Here is a 25,732-nt window from a genome sequence, read left to right on the forward strand (position 1 = left end):
ATCTTCCTGTTCAAATTCTTGTTGAGCCCGGGCTTGCTCTTCCCTGTAGAGCCGGATTGCTTCAGCAAATTCATTACTGGTTAGACTGGCCATGTGTTCCTCGGCCACTGGAACATTGGTATACTTGTATTGGTTCAGCTTAATGAGGTTCCTGGCATCGCGGGGCGTTACTAGCCTTTCCAAGATCGGGGTATGTGTCTCGAGGGTGTTCTTGTCGGCCCCAGGGTCCTGTGCCTGAAAATGGTCCTGGTCCTGGGTACTTGCGAAGGGTCTTCCAACCGTATTCTTCCCTGCTCTTACCATTATCTCAAGTGTGCAAACAACAACTTCCCAAAATTTGGAGCTAGAAATATAGATCTAAGGTCGCTTTTTAAAGATAGCAAAAAAAATTCCAGAATTACAACAAACAAAATGTCTGGGTTTTGCTAACAATTTTGCAGAAAAAGTATAACGGGGTCTAAAACACGAAGACAACATGCAAGCTAAAGTAGATCTAGGTTTCAAAACAGTCAAAACTATCTATAGCACACACAAACGTGCCTTAAAAACAAAAAAAAATCAGGCTCGCACAAACGTGGCCTAAAATGACGAGCACACACAAACGTGACTTAAATAAACAACATTCATAATTATGAGAGAGTATGGTTGCTTGGTTTCTTACAAATTAAATAAATGGACTCTTTTAAGAGTTTGCTGATGAAGATGAATCCAGAGGCACTGTGACCCAAAGATGGAGAGCCCCTCCTTCTAGCTCCAAATGATAACTCCGGTGTGCGGGGCTACTCCTTCCGACGCCGCTCCTGGACCCTTCTCGTGGAGGTGTGGTATGGCTGATGTGAGGTATCTGCAAAATAACACCAGAGGGGGGTTTGAGCCCCGCGACGCATCGGGTGTGAGAGTAAGAACTCGCTTTGGGGAAAGATGAAGATAGAGAGGAATGCAAAGTGGCTGTGTGCGTATATTTGTGTGTAAGAGAACGTGTAACCCCTAAACCCTCTCCCTTAAGGTATTTATAGCCAAAAATAGGGTTTAGGGGTTGGTACCTTTAGATTAGGGTCGTTCGTTGTTAGAGGCGGAGGATGCCTGGCTGGGATGGATTCCATACATGTGTCCAGGAAAGGACCACCTTTAGGATGCACCAAAGGTGTGTTGACGCGTGTCATACTTGTCTCAGTTGTTGGTTGTTGATAGCTGTCATTGTCACGTGCCCCTTCTTGGTGGGCTGTGGGGTATGCTCGTGTTTGGGGGACCCCCCTCGAGCCCGGCTCTACTGAAGGACGGGTTGGACTCTACCTGGGAGGTGATCCTACTCTTGGGTTGGGCATGGGCACGGTTATCAACCCGAGTCTGGCTCTCTTCATTTGCTTCTTCTGGGTCAGGGGGCCTTGGCTCTCCAATTGAGTTTGTCTCATCCTAGCTAGGTTGGATGCTAGCCAGGGTGCCCATACCCTATCAAGTACTACATTCAACAATAGTTGGAACAACCGCATACATTTCTACAACTACTATCACGAATCGCACTCAACAGTGGACAACAGGGAATAACACTACATAAATTATTTTAACCTCGCACTAATACCATCATACCCAAAAATTACTTCTCATATACACAAATAAATACATCATTCATATACGGAGTGGTAACGTAAATATGTAATAAATAACTTCAACTAATATTAATTTATATAATGTAGAGCATTCTCGTAAATTACACGGGTTATACATCTAATTTGATTAAAAATCTTAAAATCAATTTAATTGAGTTGTTACATACTTTAAACCGGCCAAAACCGGTCTATACAAAACGGGTTCCCTTCGAGTTTAATACCGGGAGGGCAGATATGATAGCCGCGCGAAAGAAGAAAACGGGGAGAAGGAGAAGGCATAGAAAAGGGTCCCACAAACCCCCGCCGAAAACCCTCCAAACCAGTTATCTTTTTCCCTTTGGACCAAGCCAAGTTTCATACTCCCTAGTTTAATTTCATTCCCCCAAGAAAAGCATACTCACTGACCCCACTTCCAACTCAATTTTCCTAATTCACTACCTTGTCCTTTTTCCCATCCATACTTAATTGTTAATTCCCCCGTAACTATAGCAGTAATTTAAACTCTATTTTTTCGTATACAAGTTATCATTAGCTCTATTTTATATTTTATTATAATAATTTAAATTTTAATTTATATGTTAATTTTAAAATTTAGAATTGGAACTGTTGCATTTTTTAAAATAATTAATCTTACATATTTTGTAAATTAGTGTATGATTTATAAATCAACTAATTATTTTTCAAATTATTTGTATTGGTAGTTGGAAGTTTAGTCCGAATATATTATATTTTATTTTATGAAAACAGTTTGTTTGTTCAGCAAAAAAAATTGATAAGCGATATATTTAATGAAAATAGTTTATTTGTTGGGCAAAAGAAAAAGTAATTTGATGAGCGAGAATTCTTGAATCTATGTTGCACAATATGTTAAATATTCTCCTTTTAGTAAACTCCCGTAATCACTGTTTTAATTTTCTATTTGCCTTGAGTAAATTCCCGTAATCACTGATTTATTACAGGGGGATTGAATAGTTATGAAGAAAATTAGTATCAATACGTATAATCAAAAGCTTCCTAGAAATCATTATAAAAAGGGCCTTGCTGTTTTCAAAGTCCATAGCACCGCTCAACTCCTCCACCTTCCTTATTCACCTGCTGCCTAGTTATAGCCTTCACCCTCCCTCGACTAACCTTATATACCACACACGCATAGTATATATAATACACACACAATAAACACAGATCTTGGATAGTTGAAAATGGGTTCTAAAATGTGTGTATGTATATTGGTGTATTTGGTGGTTTACAGTGTATTTGCAATGCAATATACAGAGGGCAGTGATATAGTTGAAGGGAGAGTAGATATAAATGGGAAAAATTTGATTGGGTTGACAGACAGTGATTTTATATGTGCTACATTGGATTGGTGGCCACCTGAGAAATGTGATTATGGTACTTGTAGCTGGGACCATGCTTCTCTTCTTAACCTGGTTTGTCTCCCTTGTACTTTACTTTCAACACTAATATGTTTTTTTTCTTTGGATTACGACCCGGTTACAGAAACGAGAATGAGATTTTTAATATATTTTGTATTGAATTTTTATTATCATTTCTGTTAATCTGGTTGAAGTCACGTAATCAAATCAGGGAGCTGTGGGTTATGTGTGTTTATGTTCATAAATTGATGTTTTGTTGTAACGAGGGTTTTGTTGTTTTAATTATTGCCCTGTTTGGAGCTTGTTAGGCTATGCTGTTTTTCTGGTTTCTTTTAAGTTAGAGAAAAGTAGCACTTCTTGCTACAAATTACATGACTAGCCTGTTTCAAAACAGTTGTTCACTCTTCCTTACTTTACTAAATTTTGACCAAAATTTAACTATTTTATTAATTGAAAAAAAATTAAAAAGTTATATTATAAAAAATATATATGTATTCCTCATTAAAATGTATATTTCAGTTTCTTAAAATTGAAAAAAAAAAAAAATTTAACATGCAGTCAAAGTTCTTTCAATTTAACTGGAAAAAAGGAGGAATTAACTTTTAATAAAAGTTTAGGCAAATGGGCTATTTTGAATTGTAGCAGATTAAATTGAATTATAGCCCTATGATTGGTTATGAAAGATGGACTGAAGAAGGGACATGTAGTAAAACATTGTGAATGTTGAATATGGTGTAGAAATTGTGTGAGCAGAGCGAAAAAATAATAGAATTGCAAATTTCTGACTATGGTTTGCATAGAAATTCTATCAGACTATCACCACATTTATAAGATTGAGTTTTTGTATGGAGGGACAAAAGAGAATTAAGTTACCTTTAAATGATACAAATTACATTAGAACCTAAGTTCTGATTTTTTATATCACAACTATGTGATTATTTTCTACTATGGCAATTCTGTTCAGAGATTTTTCTTTTAATCTGTTGAATGTGTATTTATCTAATTTTTCTAGAACTACACTGTACTTTGTAGTTTTAAAATGTTGAATTGAGGAACTTTATACTGATACGAATTGGAGGCTTCAAAAAAATTCAACACAATGGTTAAATTTTTTGTTGAAATCTAATTGCTGTACTCTTTTTTTTTTGCCATTCAGGATCTTAACAATGAGATATTCATAAATGCAGTCAAAGGTACAATTGTGTTAAATCTGTGAAACATCTGAGTATTGAACACATTTTAAATCTTTTAGTGAGTTATTATTAGATCCTAAACTTATTTAAGTAACTACGCAGCCTTTTCACCATTGAAGATTAGACTAGGTGGTACTTTGCAAGACAAAGTCATCTATGATACTGAAGATAACAAACAACCTTGCACTTCATTTGTTAAAAACTCCTCAGAGCTGTTTGGTTTCACTCAAGGCTGCCTACCGTTAAAAAGATGGGATGCATTAAACAACTTCTTTAACAAGTCTGGGTAAGTTAATGATCCTAAGTTCCCAAATATTAGTATTTTTTCCAGTTACCTCGTATATCTCTATGACATTGAGAAGTATGGGTTATATTATGGTTTGGGATTCAGGGCTCTCGTTATTTTTGGATTAAATGCTTTAAGTGGAAGAACCGTGATGCCTGATGGCTCTAGGGTCGGAGCTTGGGATACCACCAATGCCAGATCTTTTATAGAGTATACAGTAAAGAAGAATTACAAAATCCATGGCTGGGAGCTTGGTAAGTGCAACCTTCCTTTACTTTCTTTTTGGTGATTTAAGAAGAATATACTCCTAAAAGAAGAATATGCATCTTACTATTTTTCAGGAAATGAACTGTGTGGGAGTGGAGTAGGTACAAGAGTTGCAGCAGACCAATACTCTAGTGATACAACTGCTCTACAACAAATAGTGCAAGATATCTACCAGGGGCAAAATCCAAAAATTATATCTCCAGGAGGATTTTTTGATGAAGATTGGTTCAAGCAATTTCTTGACAGAACACCTAAGATTGATGCTGTTACCCACCATATCTATAATCTTGGTGCAGGTATATTAAAAACATAACAGGAATTAGAGAAAATAAATATTAAAAACATAACAGGAATTAGAGAAAATAAATCCTATGTTCTTTCAGCAACCTAAGAAAATTTATTCTTCTTTTCCCCTTCAATTTTTTTGAGAAAAGACTTAAATTAAAAGCAAGATATTTGCCTGTCTAAAATCACTCCAGGTGTTGATGTCACATCCTAACATCTTCAGTAATAGTAGTTTTAGTTCTTAAATAGAGTTGTCGATTTCTGCAGGAGTTGATAAACACCTTGTGGAAAAGATTCTTGATCCATCTTATCTTGATGGCGAGGCTGATACTTTTAGCAAACTCCAGAATATTATCAATACTTCTGGGACATCAGCGGGTGCATGGGTTGGTGAGGCTGGTGGGGCATATAATAGTGGCCATAATCTGGTGTCCAATTCATTTGTGTACAGTTTCTGGTATGACAGCACACAAAAGGGTGCAATTAAAATTAGTTTGGTGGTGTTTTGCATGATTGCTTATGATAAATAACCAAACTATGGTTGTAGGTACTTGGATCAACTTGGCATGTCTGCAACTTATGATACAAAGACATACTGCAGACAAACACTTATTGGTGGAAACTATGGTTTGCTCAACACTACTACTTTTGTGCCAAATCCAGATTTCTATAGGTATTTTAGAATAATTATCCCTAGGAACAAGATAACTTCTGTTTAAGGCTGTGATTAATGTGCTTTCCTCCTTGCAGTGCTCTTTTATGGCACAGACTGATGGGAAGAAGAGTACTGTCCACGAGCTTCTCTGGAACAAGGAAAATACGTGCTTACGCTCATTGTGCAAAAGAATCGGTAATTGAAAATATATTCAACTAAAAAATAGCTCTGTATTGTCAATTTACTGATCACTAAAACTTGCATTGCAGAATGGCATCACCCTACTATTGATCAATCTCGACAATAATACAACAGTTAAAGTAAACCCCACATTCAACAACAGCTCGTGGCGTCACCACTCTCATCACCATCACCATCATCATCACCAGCATAGATCAAAGACTATAAGATTGCCTCCAAAAGTTCATCCAACAATGATGGCGACAAGAGAGGAATACCATTTGACAGCAAAAGATGGGGATTTACACAGTAGAACTATGCTGCTAAATGGGAACCCATTGACTGTAGATTCATATGGAAGAATACCTACCTTGAAACCTCAAAATATAATTTCATCGGAGCCCATAATTGTTGCTCCCTATTCTATTGTATTTGTTCATCTACCAGTTGTTCTCCCTGCATGTAGGTAAGTGAACTCATGGAACTAAAACCGGTTCTGATACACAAATCTTTTTGTTCACTCGTAATATATACAAGAAAAGTCGATTTTTTCTCCTGCCGAGCATTTAAATAGTCCTTTCACGATCAAGTAGATATGAAACAACCCCTGAATCTATTATGGCTTATGAGATCCTCTGACTCATATATAAATGAAATCTTGTCACTGTTAGGTATATTGAGAGGATAACCGATGGAACCGAAAGAGTACAAAGGTTTTCTGCTGAGTAAACGCAGTAGCAAGGTTTGTCTCCCAGTAATTGTTACTTGCAGAAAATCTGCTTATTTGTCATTCTGTTTACTTGGAAATGAATGGACCATGTCTTCTATAAATCCAAATAAACTAAGAGCAGTATTTTTGGGAACTGTGAATCTGGCCATCACGCTGAACTGATATTTATATACTTTTGATATAGAATACTTGTAATCCATTCACCTGCCTTGTTTATTCTGCCTGTTTGCGTAAGGCAGAAAGTACATAGTATTAGGAATGTAAGTTTAAATGTTTAGTACTAAAAACTTATCAAGTAAGAGACTAATGAAACTATATAGCTATTATAGCTTTTTCTCCCCATGATTCAGGTTATATGCTCTCCTGTTAATCTTTGTGACTAAAAATAAGATGGGAACTCCATATACTGGTAATTGGAAGCATATTCGAGCCTGTTACTTCAAAACCGCAAAATAGTTTGATCAACGAGTAATGCGCTTCCAATAGGGTGAAGAAAAGGTTAGAAACTGATGGTTTTGATCCCTGTGGGATAGCCTTGTCGGACTGCAGGTCGGGGTTTCCTTAAGATGCAAATGTAATTTGTAGGGTAGAAGAAACATAATTAGATTAGCTAGAAGAGAAATGAGTTTGGTAAACTAGTGAGGGCTTGGAAGTGAAGAATGACCCCATCCCAGGCCTAAAAAGTTATTAGTCAGCGACCATCTATGTTCAGGCACCCTCGTTATTGGTTTTCGAGTACTGCGAGATAGTACACAGTCCCCCCATGATTGTCACATTCTTTTACAAGTCCTCAAGTTTTGTGATGATCCATTCCCCCATCTTCATCATGTCATCATCATTATTGTAACAAATTTGAAAAAAGAGGTAAAATAAACGTAGAAAAAAGAGAGGAAAATGTAAAGAAAATAAAATATTTTATTGATTAACATGAAAGAGGTAATGGGTATGGTTACCCAGGCAATGAGAGCATAACTACTAGAACAGTGTTGGGGTAATTCTTTGTTCTACGTCGTTTTATTTCACTTGGCCAAAAAAAATTGTTGCGGTAATCCAAAAACCAAAACACTCTTTTTTCAGGGTGGGATTGAATTTTATTGAGAACTCTTTAATTGAAGAATTACTAACAATTTTCTCTTTTAATACGGACTTTATACGCAGATTGCTTTAATCATTCGCTTAGTTCAAAAATCTTACTCGAACTAGCTACATCACCTCAAATTGCCATTAACACACTTTCTCTCCTCTGCATTAAATTTTGGGACGGAGTAATAAACTGCACTTACTTTTTCTTTTTTACTTAATATTTTGTCTTCCGTGCCCTACCCTTAAACGTGTGTTTTCAGCGCATTAAAATGAATAAAATGATCCGCTCGGTTTGAGATTAAAAATACTAAGTTAATATTTACAAAGAATTGAACTTATGACGTGTGAAATTCAGATTGAAATTAAGCTTAATATCAATAAATCGGGTGAAATTAATGTAGTTAAAAGAAGTGAAATTAGATGAAATTTAAAAAGTTAAAATAAATAAATAAATATAAGTATGTAAATAAATATAAGTATGTGTTTATAGAAAATCGAACCCAAATTTAGAGTAAAATTAATTAAGGCCTTAATATTATTATATTCTAACTAAAAGTATGGATTTTCCATATGTTTTATTTAATATGTTTAAAGTGAATAGTTCAAAAGTGAACAAATAGTACGTTATATGACGCTAGTATTTTGTAGGCTAGTACACAAGTATTAAGCGGGTCATAAATTTAGATCTTCAAATGTTCCGCATACACTTCTTATTCTAACTCCTCGTTAAGGCTAGCATTCTTCACATCTATTTTGATAAACTTTCAAGTCTGAATGTGCAGCGAATGTCAGCAATATCCTGATTGTCTTAATCCTAACTACTGGAGCATAGGTTTCATCATAATCCATAACCTCTTGTTGAGAATAACCTTTAACTACCATTCTAGCTTTATTTCTCGTTACAATATCATTTTCATCCAATTTTTTTTGAATAACCACTTAGTGCCAATCATTGTTTTGCCTTTAGGTCTGGATACCAGCTTCCAAACTTTATGTCTTTCAAACTCATTAAGTTCTTCTTGCATAACAATAACTCAATATGGATCTTCAAATGCTTCATCCACTTTCTTAGGCTCCATTTTTTAAAGAAATCCTGAGAAGTGATATTCATTCTGTGTGACACGTTTAGTTCTCACTCCTGTGTCAGGATCACCAATGATCAATTCAAATGTATGGCCTCTATTCCATACCCTTTGTCTTAGCAGATAAGATTTTGATGTTTCCCCTTATTTAGCATTATGTTGATTGTGAACTGTAGATCTTCTTCCTGCCCCCCCCCCCCCCCGAGTGGCTGCCACCATGGATTGATGATTCTGAGCTGCGTGGAGTGGTTCTAGTAGGTCATACTGTATCATCTGCATTACCACTACTACCACTCGATTCAGGATCATTGTTACCACGTACAGTAGGTATAACAGGAGTAACCTCAAGTTCGTCTTCATATAAAGGATCATCTGAAAGATTCTCAAATTCCAAAGATTCAAAATTCTTTTCTATTTGCAGGCTTGCAAACTTGGTGTTGCCGAAAGTTACATTAAGACTTTCAATCACCTTCTGATTAGCAATCACATAAATCCTGTATGCTTCATATTCCAGAGAATAGACAAGAAATATGCCTTCTTCTTCTTTAGCATCAAACTTTCTAAGATGCATCCTGTATGCTTCAGATTCCAGAGAGCAGACAAGAAATACGCCTTCTTCTTCTTTAGCATCAAACTTTCTAAGATGCTCATTTTCTTCTTTAAGCACAATGCATTTAGCTCCAAACACATGAAAGTAAAAAGTAAGAATTCTGAGAAAGTGTCATACTATGTCCCTACTTGTATTTAAACTGAACTACATGCATTCACAGTTTCACACTAGTAAGAACAAGTATTTCATAATGTCTCGTAATGTTACGTCACCTTATTTTCTAAAAAAAATGGTATCGGTATTTAAAGAGGTGATTGAGTACGAAATATATTTACATTGAGTAACAATAAAAAGAGAGAGAAGTATGTAATTCTATTACTAAAGTTCAATGAACTGTTTCTTTCTTTATAATATATAGGCTTGGACGTAACTAATTAATAGCGTGTAAGCTGACAATCTACAAGGATGTGTTTGTACAAAATGATGGAACTTTAGTAAATGGTAAACATAACTTGTTACTAACTACATTACGTGACAAAAAGCATTTGCTTACTTGGAAGATGCGCTGATATATTCATTAGTCCACTCTTGAACGGATATTGGCTTGCGATTACTTATGTCATCATCTTGCCTTCCCTTAGTATAGTTACTAAGATACATACTACCAAACTTTAAAGAACAATACCAGTGAGGATGTTTTCCCAAACCTTTTGTAAGGATATTAATAATGTTATCTTTAGAAGCAATCTCAACTACCTTAATCAAGCCAAGCTGAATCTTCTCACGTATGAAATGACAATCGATTTTTATGTGCTTAGTTTGAGCATAATAGACTGGATTTGCTGTCAAATCTATTGCAGATATGTTATCACAAAATAAAGTGACATATTCAAGCAATAGTACTTGTAAGTCTGCTAAAATGTTTTTTAACCAAATGACTTTACATGAACTGTCTGCAAGTGCACGATATTCTGCTTCTGCACTACTCTTGGATATCAAAGACTGTTTTTTGGAATGCCAAGAAATAAATGCAGAACCTAAAAAGAACATATACCTTCCTACTGAACGTCTATCTACAGGGTCTCTTCCCTAGTCACTATCACTATACCTTTGTAGTGTCAAATAATTATGTGCAGGAAAAAATAACCCATGAGATATAGTACATTTTAAGTACCTTAGTACCCTGACAGCAGCCTTTAGATGATCTTCTTTAGGGCATGTAAAAATTGACTCAGTAGTCAAATATAACAATTTTCCAACCCACACTCGATATACTGAGGGATCAGAAAGAAGCTCACTTGACTGTGCATCATCATGTAATTTAACATGAGAATCTATTGGAATGAAAAGAGGTTTACAATCATATAAATCTGCTAATTTTAACAAATCCACAATGAATTTCAGCTGACTGAGTAACAAACACTTATCATTTTTGATGGCTTCCGGTCCTAAATAATATTTGATATGACCTAAATCTTTGATAGTGAACTTGATCTCCAACATATGTTTAAGTCGTGTAATCAAAACCATATCATTTATAGCAAGTAGAATATCATCTACATAAACCACCACTGCAATGAAACTGCCATCATATTTATAATCATATTTATAAGTGAAGATAGAATGTTCAGAATGGGATTGTTTATAACCGCATCAATCTAAACTAGCATTCAATTTTACAAACCATTTTATGAAAGCTTGTTTCAAACCATAAAGGGATTTAATTAGCTTACAAACCAGATTAGAAACAGGAGGAATTGTATAGCCTAATGGTGGTCTCATGTATACTTCCTCATGTAAATCCCCATGTAAAAAAGTATTATCAATGTCTAATTGTTCAATATGACAATTCCCTACAATTGTGACAGTTAATAAAGTTCTAACTGTTACCATTTTAATTACAAGAGCAAATGTGTCATGATAATCAATACCTTCAACTTGGGTGTATCCCTTTGCAACTAGTCTGGCCTTAAATCTATAAACTTGACCATTGGGAAGAGTTTTAACCTTTTATACCCACTTACATCCAATACACTTCTTTCTTGGTGGTAAAGGTACTAATGTTTAGGTGTTATTTTCTTCTAAAACTGATAATTCCTTATCCATTGCTTCTACCCACATTTTATCATTTATAGACTCATAATAAGTGACAACAGCAGTATCCAATATTAGGTTTCAACCCAAAGATGATTGGTTGGATTTGGTGATACAAGACATAATTTGATTGAATAATAATTTTATATGTAAATAATTAATATTATAATATGATTGTATTATAATTGTATGGGTAGACAATTATTATTATAATCATCAGATTAGGTATGTCTTGTTGGCTAAGTTTGTGATGGCTATATATACATAATCATGTTATTATTTTGATGTATGCTTAAAAGATGTAGTCGTCTTAGGTATCTTATGGGAGATGCTTGAGCATTGGTTGACTAAGTATCAGTTTGGCACACTCATTGAGGTATTATGTATTAATATATTATCAATAATTGTTTTGATTAATAATATAAGTTAGGACGTGGGTTTTCCATGTTAAATATATTATTATGTGTGTACTCCGTATTGGTAGAATTGAATCTTGAATATGTGGGTGTTTTCTCCTAACAAGTGGTATCAAGAGCCAAGGTTCGGATTCGTGGCGAATTGAGATGGAAAAAAATCGAGATTCAATTAGTATGGTAGAGTATGATGATGGATTTAATTGCAAGAGGAAGAGACAAAGTTACGTGTGGTTTGGTTGTTGACTCGCACCGTGAATGAATTCGTTTGAACTTGAGATGGAAGGGGGAAGGGATCATTGCAGTAGTTTCAATGATTTGATAGTTGATCAACCAGATGAATGAAAAATAGAAGGAAAAAATGTCATTGCTTACCTAAAGAAGCAAAAGCAAGTTCTCGTATCATCATTATCATAATCAACACCAAGAGGGAAAATTTCTCGTTACATACTAAGCTTTACCAATTAACAACTCCGGAATTTAACTTCCATAAACTACATAAACCTGAAAGAAAGTTAAAACATGAGACAAGAAATGGACAAAAGGGAATTAGGAAGTTGGGATTGAGAACCACATTGGGGTTGATAAGCGGTATCTTTATTCTTCTAGAATAACTTGAAGAGCAGTCCTCCATGAGTCGCGAAAAATGGAGCAAACACAAGTGATTCAACTGCCATTAGCTTAATGAGGATGTTTAGTGATGGTCCAGATGTGTCCTTCAAAGGATCCCCAATAGTGTCCCCAATCACAGCGGCCTTGTGTGGATCAGATCCTTTGGGACCTAGGCTCTTTGCATGGTCGGAAACACCAGCCTGTATTCATATAGAAGAGTATTAGTCCTAGTATATTGCAATTATACAAGTGGTATTATTTGCCGAATGAAGATAAACTTAGGTGGTTGTATTACCTCAATATACTTCTTGGCATTATCCCATGCACCACCAGTGTTGGAGGCAGAAATTGCAATCTACACAAGATACCATAGAGATACTCAATAGCTATAATTTTCTGTCTCAATAAATATTAGAAGTTATACTACACTCCATAACTATGTTATACTAAAAAATATAGAACATGCATAATGGTAATAGCTAGTCGCAGAACAGAGAAAGACGGTCAGCATATGGGGGAGTTTCCTAAATCAAAGAAACTGGTCAGCTTATGAAATCTTTTGCCCAAAAGTGACTAACAGAATCTAAGGATCATCTATTGGCATTACCTGTACACCAGACACAAGTGCTCCTGCAAGAACACCAGAAAGTGTCTCCACGCCGAAGAATATTCCCACAATTAGGGGGGTAAGCATGACAAGAGCACCGGGAGGGATCATTTCTTTAATGGAGGCATCTGTGGAGATCTTGACACAGGTTGCGTAGTCGGGTTTGGCAGTCCCTTCCATGAGACCGGGGATAGTGTTAAATTGTCTACGCACTTCTTCAACCATCTTAAGTGCTGCACTTCCAACACTCTTCATTGTCATAGCTGAGAACCAGTAAGGGAGCATAGCACCGACCAGCAGACCGATGAAAACTTTAGGTGTCAGGACATCTACCACTGATATCCCTGCTCTGCTCACAAATGCACCAAAAAGCGCAAGGGACACAAGAGCTGCAGAACCGATGGCGAAACCCTACAAAGAAAGTGAGAACCAAGTTAGGAGTCCTATTTTACAACTTTTGGTGACAAATATTTCTAGATGTAAATTAACTAACAGCTGATGAAGGTCATTATCATAAAAATTTCCCAAAAAAAATAATCGACTAAAAAATGATGTAGATCTTCCCACCAATTTAGTTAAAAACTATAAATTACTTGATAATAAGATTATATACCTTCCCAATAGCTGCAGTGGTGTTTCCTGCAGCGTCAAGAGCATCGGTTCTCTCACGAATCCTATGGCTCATTCCAGCCATTTCAGCAATGCCTCCAGCATTGTCACTAATGGGACCATATGCATCAATGGCTAAGCCCGTAGCAATAGTGCTGAGCATTCCAAGTGCAGCTACCGCAATACCATACATAGCAGCAAAAGTAAAACTGACAAAAATGCTAACCGCAATGGCAAAGATAGGAATGATCACAGACTTATATCCCAATGCAAGACCAAAAATAACATTGGTAGCAGCTCCGGTGCGGCAGGAATCTGCAACATCTTGGACAGGACTGAAATAAACATTAAAAGTAAGAGTTGTGTATTAATACAAAAGGACATATTAAAGAATGGAAGCACTATAAACAGTACCTGTAAGCATTGCTTGTGTAATACTCTGTAACAAAACCAATAATAAGCCCAGCCCACAGACCAACACAGACACAGAGGAAGAGTTGCCTGCAAAGCCAAATCATATAAGTTAATAAAGTATTGCTTGTCACTGTAATTAAACAGAAAGTAAGCTTCGAGAACACCACACTTCTTTTTTTTTAGAAAATATATCAATGCTTTTGTAATAATATGCATCTTCACTTGATAAACAAAAATATAATCTTCAGTATTCGGATATAAGTGTGCTGCAGAACTTACCAATTCTGAACCTCTTTCTGAGCTCCAAAATTGAAGATTGTGAATGAAGTAGGAAGAGCAATCCAGCTAACTATTGCAACACCAATCGTCATTAGCACAGTGGAGATGATAAGTTGCTTCTTCAATGCTGGCTCTATCTCTTTTACAGTTCTGACTTCAAAGAAATCAGTTGCAAATAGTGTGGTGAGCAAGCAAACAATAATTCCCACAGAACTGATGAGTAGAGGATAACACATTGCAGTAAGGTCATGAGAGATCCCAAATGAGGAGATTGAAGCAACAACTAGGGCAGCACAGGATGACTCTGCATAAGAGCCAAAGAGGTCAGATCCCATGCCAGCAATATCTCCAACATTGTCACCAACATTGTCAGCAATCACCTGAAAAAAAAAAAATTACAATCCAATAAGTAAAGAGTTTCAAAATATTAAAGTTATCTAATTCATATTCTATCCTACCGCTGGATTTCTGGGGTCATCTTCCGGAATGTTTCTCTCCACCTTTCCAACTAAATCTGCACCAACGTCGGCAGCTTTAGTATAGATGCCTCCACCAACTCTTCCGAAGAGGGCCATGGAAGAACCCCCAAGTCCATAACCAGTTATTGCCTCAAAGAGGCCTTCCCAGTCATCGCCATAGTACAATTTAAATAGGAGGATAGTAATGTACAAAACTAAAAGACCATTTGCAGCGAGGAGGAATCCCATGACCGCACCGGACCTAAAAGCAACAATAAATGCCTTTCCTACACCCTTTCGTGCCTCCAAAGTTGTTCTGGCATTTGCATATGTAGCAATCTTCATTCCAAGAAAGCCAGATACTACAGAGGTGACAGCGCCGAGCAAGAATGATATAGTGCTGAATAGAGCAGTTGCAAGGGCAGGTTTGCAAGTTTTGGTGGTATCATACGTGCAAGCCTGACTCTTTGTACTGAATCCCTCCACAGATCCAAGAAAAAGAAAGATCAAAATTGCAAAGGCAACCATGAACACCCCAACATATTGATACATCGTGAATAGGAAAGAAGTTGCTCCTGTAATATACATTTGTAAGACAATGAATAACCAATCAAAAAAGATACAGACCATGTATAACAATCAGTGTCATACAATTCAGAGCCAACATTTTCAAATTATTTCGATTGGTAGGAAATCGTGAGTAGAAAAGAAGTTGCTCCTGTAACACCCATGTGTGAAACAATGAACAACCAATCACAAAAGATACAGACCATGTATAACGATTAGTGTCATACAATTCAGAGCCAACATTTCAAATAATTACTACAAATGGTAAGATATCAGGCACATACTTACTGGAAACTAATCAGTGCTCATGTGCTAAGAGAAACACACAATTAGTGCTCATGTGCTAAGAGAAACACACAAAAAAAAGAAATCACACATATTGCTTAGTTAAATAATTAACTGATTAATTAATCAATTTATAAAATAAATAAAACCTCTTACTACCAAGAGTGAGGGGTTTCCACTAGGCCACAAATATAAGGACCGCTCTTTCTCTTTTTAATTTATGTAACTTCATTTTCCTTTTTTTCTTGTTTTTATGAAATCGTGATCATTATCCACTTTGTAAAAATTAATAATGGCCTGATGTTGACAGAAATAAGACCATTGCCCGAGAAAAAACAAAAATAAGCAATAAATGTCAACAAAATAAGAATACACTGACATTTTGGAAGGGAAGAAAATCGACACAACAACAACAAAGATTACGATGCTGCTGGAGAAAAAGAAGGATGGGATGACGAAAGGAAAACTGAAACAGAGAAATGGATAATATCGAACTGCCAACAAAAAATTAAAGAAAAAAGAATAAAGAGATAAGCCTGGAAGGAAGTCAGGTGATCTGGTCATGTAGCCACTTCAAAAGTTAGGTAAAGCTATAAACTTAGCAAAATCACATTGTATATACAAAGGATTATTTTAAGCAAAATTTGAACAGACTTCAGCCAAATCTCTTAAGCTCCTAATACATGTGTTTAGAATAGTCTATTAAAAATATACTTGCCAACCACCACCTAACACAGATTAACACATTAGATCTTAATGATTTTCCTTGGTCACAGCTCAAAACAGTAATATAATATAAATTCGGGTTAATATTTACATAAATCCCATATATTAACCGTACATATTCTTAAGAATATCACTCCGCTTAGAGCCAAGCAGATACTCTCTCCTCTTAATAACAAGAGGTCGAGACTTAAGATTTCAAGCCGAGGCACAGGGGTGCGATTCTCCATATTTTTATGCAGGCCAGTTGCCGAAAAGTCTAAGGATACACAGGCTATAAAATATTATAATGAGATTCACATTTAACATACAATAGTTTATTTCAAGAGAAGTTTGAAACACTTAACCCAAATCTTCCGCCTGGTCATAGATGTTTCTACAATAAAACTATAAAATATGTATCTGCCAACAACCACCACCAAAACCAAATTTAACACTCTAGATCTCAATAAATCGATCAGTCTCAACTAAAAAATATAGGTCAAGATTATTGTACAAAAAACACCATAATACATATTACATCACTTCAAGTAGATGCAAAATGAGTGCGTGAATATTTAAATTTGCGGAACCAATAATTTCCAATTTCATAAAAAGATCTGCACAACAAACATCCTAAAACAAGAGAAAAAATAATCATAACAAATTATACAACAAGATTCATTTCTTAAAAAATAACCATAACAATTTATGCATAAAGATTCATTTTGTAATCATAATCACAACAATTCATACACAAAAAATCATTTAATAACAAGAAAATAAGTTTAGCATTAAAATTGAATATTTACAAATCTTAACATAACAACACACATATATACATGATACACACAAAGTTGCACCAAAAACTCATATATTCATAACTAAACACACAACTTACTAGCAAATAATAGCATAATTCTATAAATAAAACACAAAAAATAAAAACAATAAGAACAAGATCTGAGCTTAAAATTAGAACCTTCAGAGATGGCGTTTTGTATCTCAGCGCATTTGTTAACGACGTTATGGTCATTAATGCCTTCTTCTTCCTCAATCAAAGACTCAGTGAAGCCGTTTTTACGGTCGGCCGGAGATTTTTCCGGCGAGACGGAGATTTTGGAGACAAGGACCCACTGGAGAAGAGAGAAAGCAATTCCGATAAAAGCACATACCGGAATGATAATCTCGGTGCCGAGATCTGAAAGAATAGCTCCCGCCATGAAGAAGAAGAAGTATAGGTGTGTTGTGTAATAAAAATGATAAGAGAGGGGAGAGAATATAGGAGTGATTGGTGAAGAGGATGTAATGAAATGAAACAAAAACTCACAGTGAATGTGATTTGGTTTGGGTAACGTATGTATGGATGTGCCTTGTATATATATACTAGTGTGCGAGTGTGTAAGGGTTAAGGATACGTAGAGGAGAGAATGAGTAGTCACAGACAACACCTCTACCTAACTATGTGAGATTTTTACTGCGGTTATTCCTCTGTCCTTATCCATTTTCTACATCCTTATTTTTTTATGATTAGAATCTTTTTTAAAATTTTATTTAATTTTGCAAATTTTCAATATACCTCACTAGCTTGAATTTTCTTTCATTCCGAGATGAGTTACGATATTTGGATTATTGTATTTGTAATTGGTTTAGGCGCCTCCAACTTTCAAGATTTTTGTTATCGCTGTTGGACATGATTATCGAGATAACATCATACCTCAAGTAGTTATATAATACAAAAATGCTAAAATTAGCTATATAATCTCTAGTTACACAATAATCAATCTAGTATAAATATTTAATTACATTGAAATTTATAATTATAACTCGATTTTTCCAAAATTTAAATTTTTTATGTAAACACAAACTTAACAGAACAAACAAGAATATACTGACTCAAATATTATGAGTGAATGACGGATAAATGGCTAATTTTAATATGCGGTCTCATATATAAATTATTACTAAAAATATTATTTACTCACATAAAATATCATTATTTTGTAAAAGAAAATTAAAATATTTTTGAGGTATCAAGTATCTTTAAATATCATATATATTTACTTGACAGTCAATCTTTTGCAAATAAGTATTGATAACCATCATATCGTTATATCCCCATGCATTTACAAAAAATTATTGATAAAATTATTTACGAAAATTATAACGTAACAGTATAATATTACACTTCCTTGTTACTTGTTAGAGACGAGGACCACAAACATGGGTAAAGTCTTACGCACGTGTGGGTGTGTGAAATGCTTACAGGGAGCAAGGAACAGGGTATCTTTCAAATATTTATTATATATACCAAAAGAAAATGAAATAAACGTTATCATTTATCCTTTTGGTATTATCAATTCTTTTTATATCCGGTAACGTGTGTACTCTTCCTTTTTGACATTTTACTATTAACTTTTTCATGTAAACATTCAGTTATACAATAAGAGAGGTGTTTGTCCTCACCGTTTGGTTTAGGGCGTTAATAGATCGGATATCTTATCTGATCCGATAGCTAATGGAGCGGATATGAATCATATAAAATAAAATTTGTCGAAAAAAATCCAATTCAATATATGTAGAATATGAATTTAATAAGATCTGATTCATAAATAATCTGATCTATATATATATATATAGACAAATGATCAAATGGAAACTAATATTAAAATAAAAACTAGAAACTATTTATATTTATTGGTAATATTAATTTTAGTTACATCTCAACCACTCATTCTTCCCTGATCTTCCTCCCTCTTTCTCATTCATATAATATCATGACGGTCTTTTTTTATCCACCTGCTACATATACACACATACATACACACAACATGTTTATTTATTACTCTTATTTCGCAGTTAATCATACCCCCTAAATCACACAAATGTACTAGATATAATCATCCTGAACCCCCACTTTTTCCGATGACTTTCACTTTCTTAGACAAACTCAATGATATTTGGCACCCGCAACATTTTTAAAAGTGAAGAAATTGAAATAGAGAGAACACGGCTCTGGTGGACGAGTATGAGATTGAGAGATTGACTCGATGATAGTGATTCTGACTCGAAGAATTGAAGTCTCGGACCAAAAAATCATTGAGAAATTGATCGAAAAATATAGAAGATGATAATGGTGGTTTATACTTAAAAATTTGTGATTTTCGTGGTATAAATTAGTGAATTTCGTTTTAGAATTTGGTATTTTTTGTAATACAGCTTGATAATTGAACTTTAAATCTGCTTGTTATATTCGTATATCAGGTTTAAATTTCAGAATTTGTGATTTATATGGGAGGTGCTTGTTATTTCAGGTGTTGATTTGTGTAGATCGAATGGGTAAAATGAGAGAGAAAATAAAAAAAATTATAGAGAGATGCGGGAATCAGCCATAATTGAAGGTGTTGGCCAGATTAATGGTGGTCTGAAGTGGTGATGGGTTAACGACGACGAATGAAATAAATGATGATATACTTGTGAATGATGTACAATACAGTCCGTATGTATTTACAAGCATACGTAGGTGTTTTATTTAATGTAATTGGCAGGACCTCTGCTTCTGTTTTTGGGCTTAGATGTAGGTTTCTACTTTTTATTTTTAAATTAGTTTTTATTTGATTAGGCCCCTATATATACATGTATGTATAAGAATATGTATTTTTTTCACACTCTTTGATGTTAACTATTTTTATGCACGTAGTAATAGGTGTTTAATATGTTTATTGTACATATATGATTAACTAATAACCAGTCTATTAGTGTTAAGGTTTTAAGTTTCGGAGAAGTTAATAATCTGAGCCAGTAGCCTAATTAGATTCTGATTGTGAAGCGTGAAGTTAAGATGGCTATTAATATAGCAAGAGGGATGTATTATTACATGGCTATCTTTTTTATATCCTAGCTTGAATATGCTCGAAATAATCATCGTAAATCTTTTAAGTTTTTAATGGCTTCGAGTAGTCGAACAGAACGGAAAACCTCTATCATGTACTATAAATTCAGCATTTTTTCTAAATATAATGGAGTGGAGCTCCGATCCGAAAATCCTACGGATCAGGATATGGATCATGCTTTAAAAAATCCGGCTATGATCCGATCCGAATCCGGTAAAAATAAATGGATCAGAATATGGATCAAGGTGATCCGATCCAAATCCGATCCATTGACAGCCCTAGTTCGGTTGTCATCTAAAATTGTAAAAAATAAGAGATTTTATATCTTTATTATTTGAAAATTTATAAAAAACAAGTAAAGTGAAATGAGATGGATATGGGACTCAATTTAAATCTCTTTTTCTTGACAAATATGACTTATAGACTTAATAATGAATATTTATTCTCATAAATTTTTGAAATGAGCGAAAATCAAAAGTACATGATGTAATATATAGTGGATGATGTCAAAGATTACTGATGCTGACAATGTCATTAGCAATCAGTTATATAATAGATGATGTCAAAGATTACTGATGCTGACAATGTCATTAGCAATCAGTTATATAATAGATGATGTCAAAGATTACTGATGCTGACAATGTCATTAGCAATCAGTTAAGCTTGGGGCCAACCCTAAGTAAGTTGTATTGTAACCTTAATCTGTAATTTATACTTGTAACACTTAATGTCTGTAAAATGTAAATGGAGCAGACTGGAGCATTTTTCCCTAAACAGTGTCAAGCCTAAGAATTCTATCTGGAAGAAGATCAAGAAGGTCATGCCTCAGAAGAATTATGAAGAAGCTTGGAGTTGAATAATTCTGTTTGGTGAAAAACATTCTAAGTCAAGATCTCTACAAGTCACAGAATTAGTGTTATAGAGAAGTCATTCGAGAACTCAGAAAGTCCTATCGAGAACTTAGGAATTGTCTATCGAGAACTCAGGAAATGCTATTGGAGATATCGACAAGTCATATACCCATTCGAGAACTCAGAGATATCGACAAGTATACATTCATTAGAGAACTCTGAGTTATCGATAAGCTAAAGTCCATTAGAGAACTCTGAGTTATCGATAAACCAAAATTCACTAGAGAATTCAGAGTTGTCGATAAGAATAATGAAGTTTCAGAGATATCGACAAACCAACATGCCTATCGAGATATCGAGTTCTCTACAGCTTAATTGGAGATCTCGAAGTAAAGAAATTTCTCTAAGTACAGAATTGCAGAATAGCTCAATATCCAAGGTTGTAAATCAACAAACAATTCACACAGCTGGATTGACAAGTCTACAAAAAGCAGCTTGAGAGATGTGCAAGATTAATGGTAAAGATTAACTGATAAAGGAAGATTAAAGTGATCACGGGATGCTAAAGATATGCTAAGCCAGAAATGGAAGATCTGTTTTTCTATAAATAGAAATGACAAGTGACAGTTTAGAAAAGCTAATAGCATATCTTATTACACACTGTGTAAACCAGCAGTTCACTGAGTTATAAAGTTAACACTGGTCCTTAGTCAGTAGTAGGAATTTAGATAGAAAATCTTGTATTCTCTCTCAAGAAAGAAGCTAAGTTCTAAACCAAGAACTTGGAGATTTTGTAGCAAAACACTACTTGATTTTTAATATAAAATTAAGTGAGTTTTGAAGATCTTTGTTTTACATATTTGCATTGTTCTTTATGTTTAACATATATTCTACCAAATCATTGATAATAACCAACTGCTAAAGCAAAGTCGATCAAGAAGTAAACATTTAAGCCAAAACATTCACCCCCCCCTCTGTGTTGTATTCATATCTAACAAGTGGTATCAGAGCAAAATATGAAAGTAAACAGATTAGATCTTGGAAAAATGAATACACAAAAAATCAGTAGTATCAAGATTCCTCCCTTTGATAAGGCCAACTACACTTTATGGAAAAAGAAAATGTTGCTGTTTATAAGAATGGCCAATCACCTTTACATTCAAATCCTCAAGAATGGGCCCTTCACTCCTATGGTTAGAGTTAAGGAAACCACAGATGGAGACATGGTTATTCCAGCTAATTTTGCTTCCAAAGATGCCTCTGAGTATACTGATATTGAAAGAGAGAAAGTTTCCCTAGACAGTGCTTTGCAACTGATACTAATTGAGTCACTTGACAATGTAATGTATAATAACATTGTCAACTGTGACACTGCTAAATAGATCTGGGAAAAGATTGAGATACTCTGATATTTCTCAGTATGAGGGTTTTATGGCTAAACCAAAGGAAGGTATTACTGATGTGTTTGAAAGGTTTAATAAGCTGATAAATGACTTGCAGTTTCATGATAAATTTTATGATGTTGAAAAAGTGAATTTGAAGTTCTTGCTTACTCTCCCTGATCATTTGGAACAAAAGATCTCTGCAATCAGAGAAGGAAGGGATTTGAGTAGAATCACACTGGAAGTGCTCTATGGGGTTCTGAAAACTTATGAACTTGAAATGATTCAAAAGAAATCATTAAGGGCTGGTCAAGGATATGTAATGGATGGCTCAAGTGCACTGATTGTGAATGATGGCCAGACCTCTAATGATGAGCAAAGATCCCAAACTCCAGAAATTTCTACAAGTGAGAAAAGAGTCAATGACACTAAAGAGCAAGTCATACTGGAATTGGATGAAGAAGATGAGTTCTACACTCTTGATGAGCTTGATGAGCTAGACAAATCAATGGCTTACTTGGCTAGAAAATTCTCTAACATTAGAGTGAAGAAACCAAGATTTTTCAAGAGCAAAGGACAGTCCTTCAACAAAGACAGCAGCTGGAAAGGAAAAGGGAAGTACACTCCTGATAGCAAGACTGGCTACAAAAATGGATATGTTGACAGATCAAACATAAAGTGCTTTAACTGTGATGAGTTAGGCCATTTTGCTACAGAATGTAGGAAACCCAAGAAGGAAAAGAAAGACAAAACCTATCTTGAATTGGAAGCAAAGTATGATGCTCTTCTAAAGAAGCAACAAGGGAAAGCTTATATTGCTGAGGGCAAAAGCTGGGATGATTCAGATAATGATGAAGATGAAGAAGTTGGAAACTATGCATTATTGGCCTTGGAGCAAGGAGATTCTTTATCATCTAAATCACAGGTACAAACTCTTACCACAATTGATTTAAATGTGAGTCAATATAAGGAAACTGTTGAAAAGATGAGCACAGAAATGTTCCACATTCATACAAGCATGGTTGCTGCAAATGAGGAAGTTAGTAGATTGAAAAAGATCAATGAAAAACTTGAGAGTGAAAAACAAGAGACTGAATTGTTGCTGGTTGAGCTTGATACTGCTAAGCAAGAAAATGCATACTTAAAGAATAAATTAAAGTGTGCAAGTGAAATTGAAGCAATATTGAGAGAAAGGCTGGAGAAGAATGAAGTGAAGCTAAAATCCTTCAAAAATGCTTCTGAGTTGATTGGCCAATATCATGAAAAGAACAAGCCATGTGCAAACATTGCCATTGGTCTTGATTATGAGGGTTTGAACAACAAAAAGAAGTCTGTCAGTGACAAAGGAAAATCAACTGAAACTGAGAATGTTCCAATTATTTTGAAAAAAGTTGAATCACCTTTGTTCAAGGCATGTGAGGTTAACTTCAGTGAAGAAGAGTTGATCATCAAACAGGAGATAGCTGATGAGGACAAGGAAAAGAAAAATGATGAGACAACTCAGTCTTCCATCCTTGTTGAAACACTAAAAGCCAGTCAAGAAACTAAGGAGCTTGTGAAGGAGATTAAAGCTGAAGAGGTCAAAAAGAAAAAGAAGAATAGAAATGGAAAGATTGAGATAAACAAAAGCAATAATTTTTCTTATGTTGCAGATGCTCCTAGAAAGAGGTGTGAGAATTGTGGATCAATGAATCACCTAACTCACCTTTGTAAAAAGATTGTTAGCAATCCACCTGAAGGAGTCTGCAAGTACAATGAAGCTAAGGCTAATGATCCCTATTCATTCTGTGACAAGTTTGACTGCATTCCCCGCAACATGAAAGTGATGAAGAGTTGCCACAAATTGAGAATTGATCTCATAGAATCAAAAGTTGGTTCTATATCTGAAAGGAAAAATGCTCAACAGTCTATGAATTCCATTTTCTGAAAATTCTCATTCTACTTCTGCAAAATCAGTTAACAAGAAGAAAGTGCCCAACACAGCTTGGGTAGCTAAACACACTTAATCCTCATTATGTGCAGGGCAAAGGAAAGAAGGTTATATGGATCATTGATAGTAGATGTTCCAGACATATGACAGGTGATAAGGCCCTGCTATCACAATTTGAGGAGATGGTTGGCCCTTTGGTGACCTTTGGAGAAAACAACAAAGGATTCACAATGGGATATGGCAAGATTATTTCTGGAAATGTTGTCATTGAAGATGTAGCACTAGTTGTTGGATTAGAAGTAAATCTTCTAAGTGTTAGTCAATTTGCAGACAGAGGTTTTCAAGTTGTTTTCAACAAAGAAGATTGTGCTTTTATTAGCAAAAAGACTGATGAAATTGCTCTTAAAGGAGTAAGAAAGGGAAGCTTGTTTGTTGCAGACTTAGAGTCAACAAATAAGGATGAAGTGTGTTGTTTCTACACCAAGGCATCAGAAGAGCAAAGCAAATTATGGCATAAGAAGCTATCTCACTTGCATTTCAAAGCAATCAACACCTTAGTCAAGAAGGAGCTTGTGAGAGACATGCCCAGTCTGGAATTTGCTCAACTGGAAGTTTGTGAAGCTTGTTAGAAAGGAAAAATGAAAAGATCATGTCACAAGTCAAAATCTGTGAATTCTATAAGTGCACCTCTGCAACTTATTCACATGGACTTGTTTGGGCCAGTAAATGTCTTGTCCATTTCAAGGAACAAATATGCCCTTGTCATGGTTGATGATTTTTCAAGATACACTTGGGTTGAGTTCATGTACTTTAAAGATGAAACTCCAAACATTATAATTGAGCACATCAAGAAAATTGAGAAGCAAGCTGAAGGAAAAGTTAGTGTGAAAAGATTGAGGAGTGATAATGGAACAGAATTCAGAAACTCAACATTAAGTGAATTCTGCAAAAACAAAGGCATTGTTCAAGAATTTTCAGCAGCTAGAACACCTCAACATAATGGAGTAGTTGAGAGGAAAAATAGAACATTGGTTGAAGCTGCTAGAACCTTGCTACAAGATGCTCAGTTGTCAACTAGTTTTTGGGAAGAGGCTGTTAATACTGCATGCTACACTCAATATAGATATCTCATCAACAAAGCTCATGGCAAATCACCTTACTCAATCATGTCTAACAGGAAGCCTACAGTGAAGCATCTACATGTGTTTGGAAGCAAGTGTTATCTTCTAAAAGACAACTCTGAATATGTGGGAAAATTTGACTCTAAAGTTTTTGAAGCAATTTTTCTGGGATATTCATTGGAAAGAACAGCCTACAAAGTTTATGTGATTGATCAAAAGAA

The 25,732-nt window shown here is 35.0% G+C and overlaps 2 protein-coding genes across 2 annotated transcripts; one reads left to right on the forward strand and one right to left on the reverse strand.

The window, feature by feature from the left end:
• The first annotated feature begins 2,650 nt into the window (after positions 1-2,650).
• On the forward strand, positions 2,651-6,895 carry LOC141720683 (heparanase-like protein 3). Its single transcript, XM_074523241.1, has 10 exons — positions 2,651-3,037; positions 4,140-4,176; positions 4,279-4,462; positions 4,568-4,716; positions 4,804-5,025; positions 5,282-5,471; positions 5,562-5,687; positions 5,765-5,864; positions 5,939-6,315; positions 6,521-6,895. Exons 1-10 carry the CDS (start codon positions 2,807-2,809, stop codon positions 6,576-6,578), a joined length of 1,674 nt encoding a protein of 557 aa, XP_074379342.1. The 5' UTR covers positions 2,651-2,806; the 3' UTR covers positions 6,579-6,895.
• Positions 6,896-12,181: 5,286 nt separating this feature from the next.
• On the reverse strand, positions 12,182-17,695 carry LOC141720682 (pyrophosphate-energized vacuolar membrane proton pump-like). The gene is made up of 8 exons (XM_074523240.1): positions 17,317-17,695; positions 14,781-15,355; positions 14,323-14,702; positions 14,044-14,130; positions 13,634-13,964; positions 13,021-13,431; positions 12,709-12,768; positions 12,182-12,613 (listed from the first exon to the last, which is right to left on the reverse strand). The coding sequence occupies exons 1-8, from the start codon at positions 17,555-17,557 to the stop codon at positions 12,407-12,409; spliced, it is 2,292 nt and encodes a 763-aa protein (XP_074379341.1). The 5' UTR covers positions 17,558-17,695; the 3' UTR covers positions 12,182-12,406.
• Between the last annotated feature and the right edge of the window lie 8,037 nt (positions 17,696-25,732).

Source organism: Apium graveolens, chromosome 4 (genome assembly GCF_009905375.1).
Source record: "Apium graveolens cultivar Ventura chromosome 4, ASM990537v1, whole genome shotgun sequence".
NCBI lineage: Eukaryota > Viridiplantae > Streptophyta > Magnoliopsida > Apiales > Apiaceae > Apium > Apium graveolens.

What these genes read in the sequence shown, in the direction of transcription:
- LOC141720683 (XM_074523241.1), top strand. Translation starts at nt 2,807, where the DNA reads ATGGGTTCTAAAATGTGTGTATGTATATTGGTGTATTTGGTGGTTTAC. An exon ending in CCAAATCCAGATTTCTATAG is followed by an intron (nt 5,688 to 5,764) that starts GTATTTTAGAAT and finishes TCCTCCTTGCAG; the next exon opens with TGCTCTTTTATGGCACAGAC. An exon ending in CTCATTGTGCAAAAGAATCG is followed by an intron (nt 5,865 to 5,938) that starts GTAATTGAAAAT and finishes CTTGCATTGCAG; the next exon opens with AATGGCATCACCCTACTATT.
- LOC141720682 (XM_074523240.1), bottom strand. Translation starts at nt 17,557, where the DNA reads ATGGCGGGAGCTATTCTTTCAGATCTCGGCACCGAGATTATCATTCCG. An exon ending in ATGACCCCAGAAATCCAGCG is followed by an intron (nt 14,703 to 14,780) that starts GTAGGATAGAAT and finishes TTTTTTTTTCAG; the next exon opens with GTGATTGCTGACAATGTTGG. An exon ending in CACTTGTGTCTGGTGTACAG is followed by an intron (nt 12,769 to 13,020) that starts GTAATGCCAATA and finishes TATCTTGTGTAG; the next exon opens with ATTGCAATTTCTGCCTCCAA.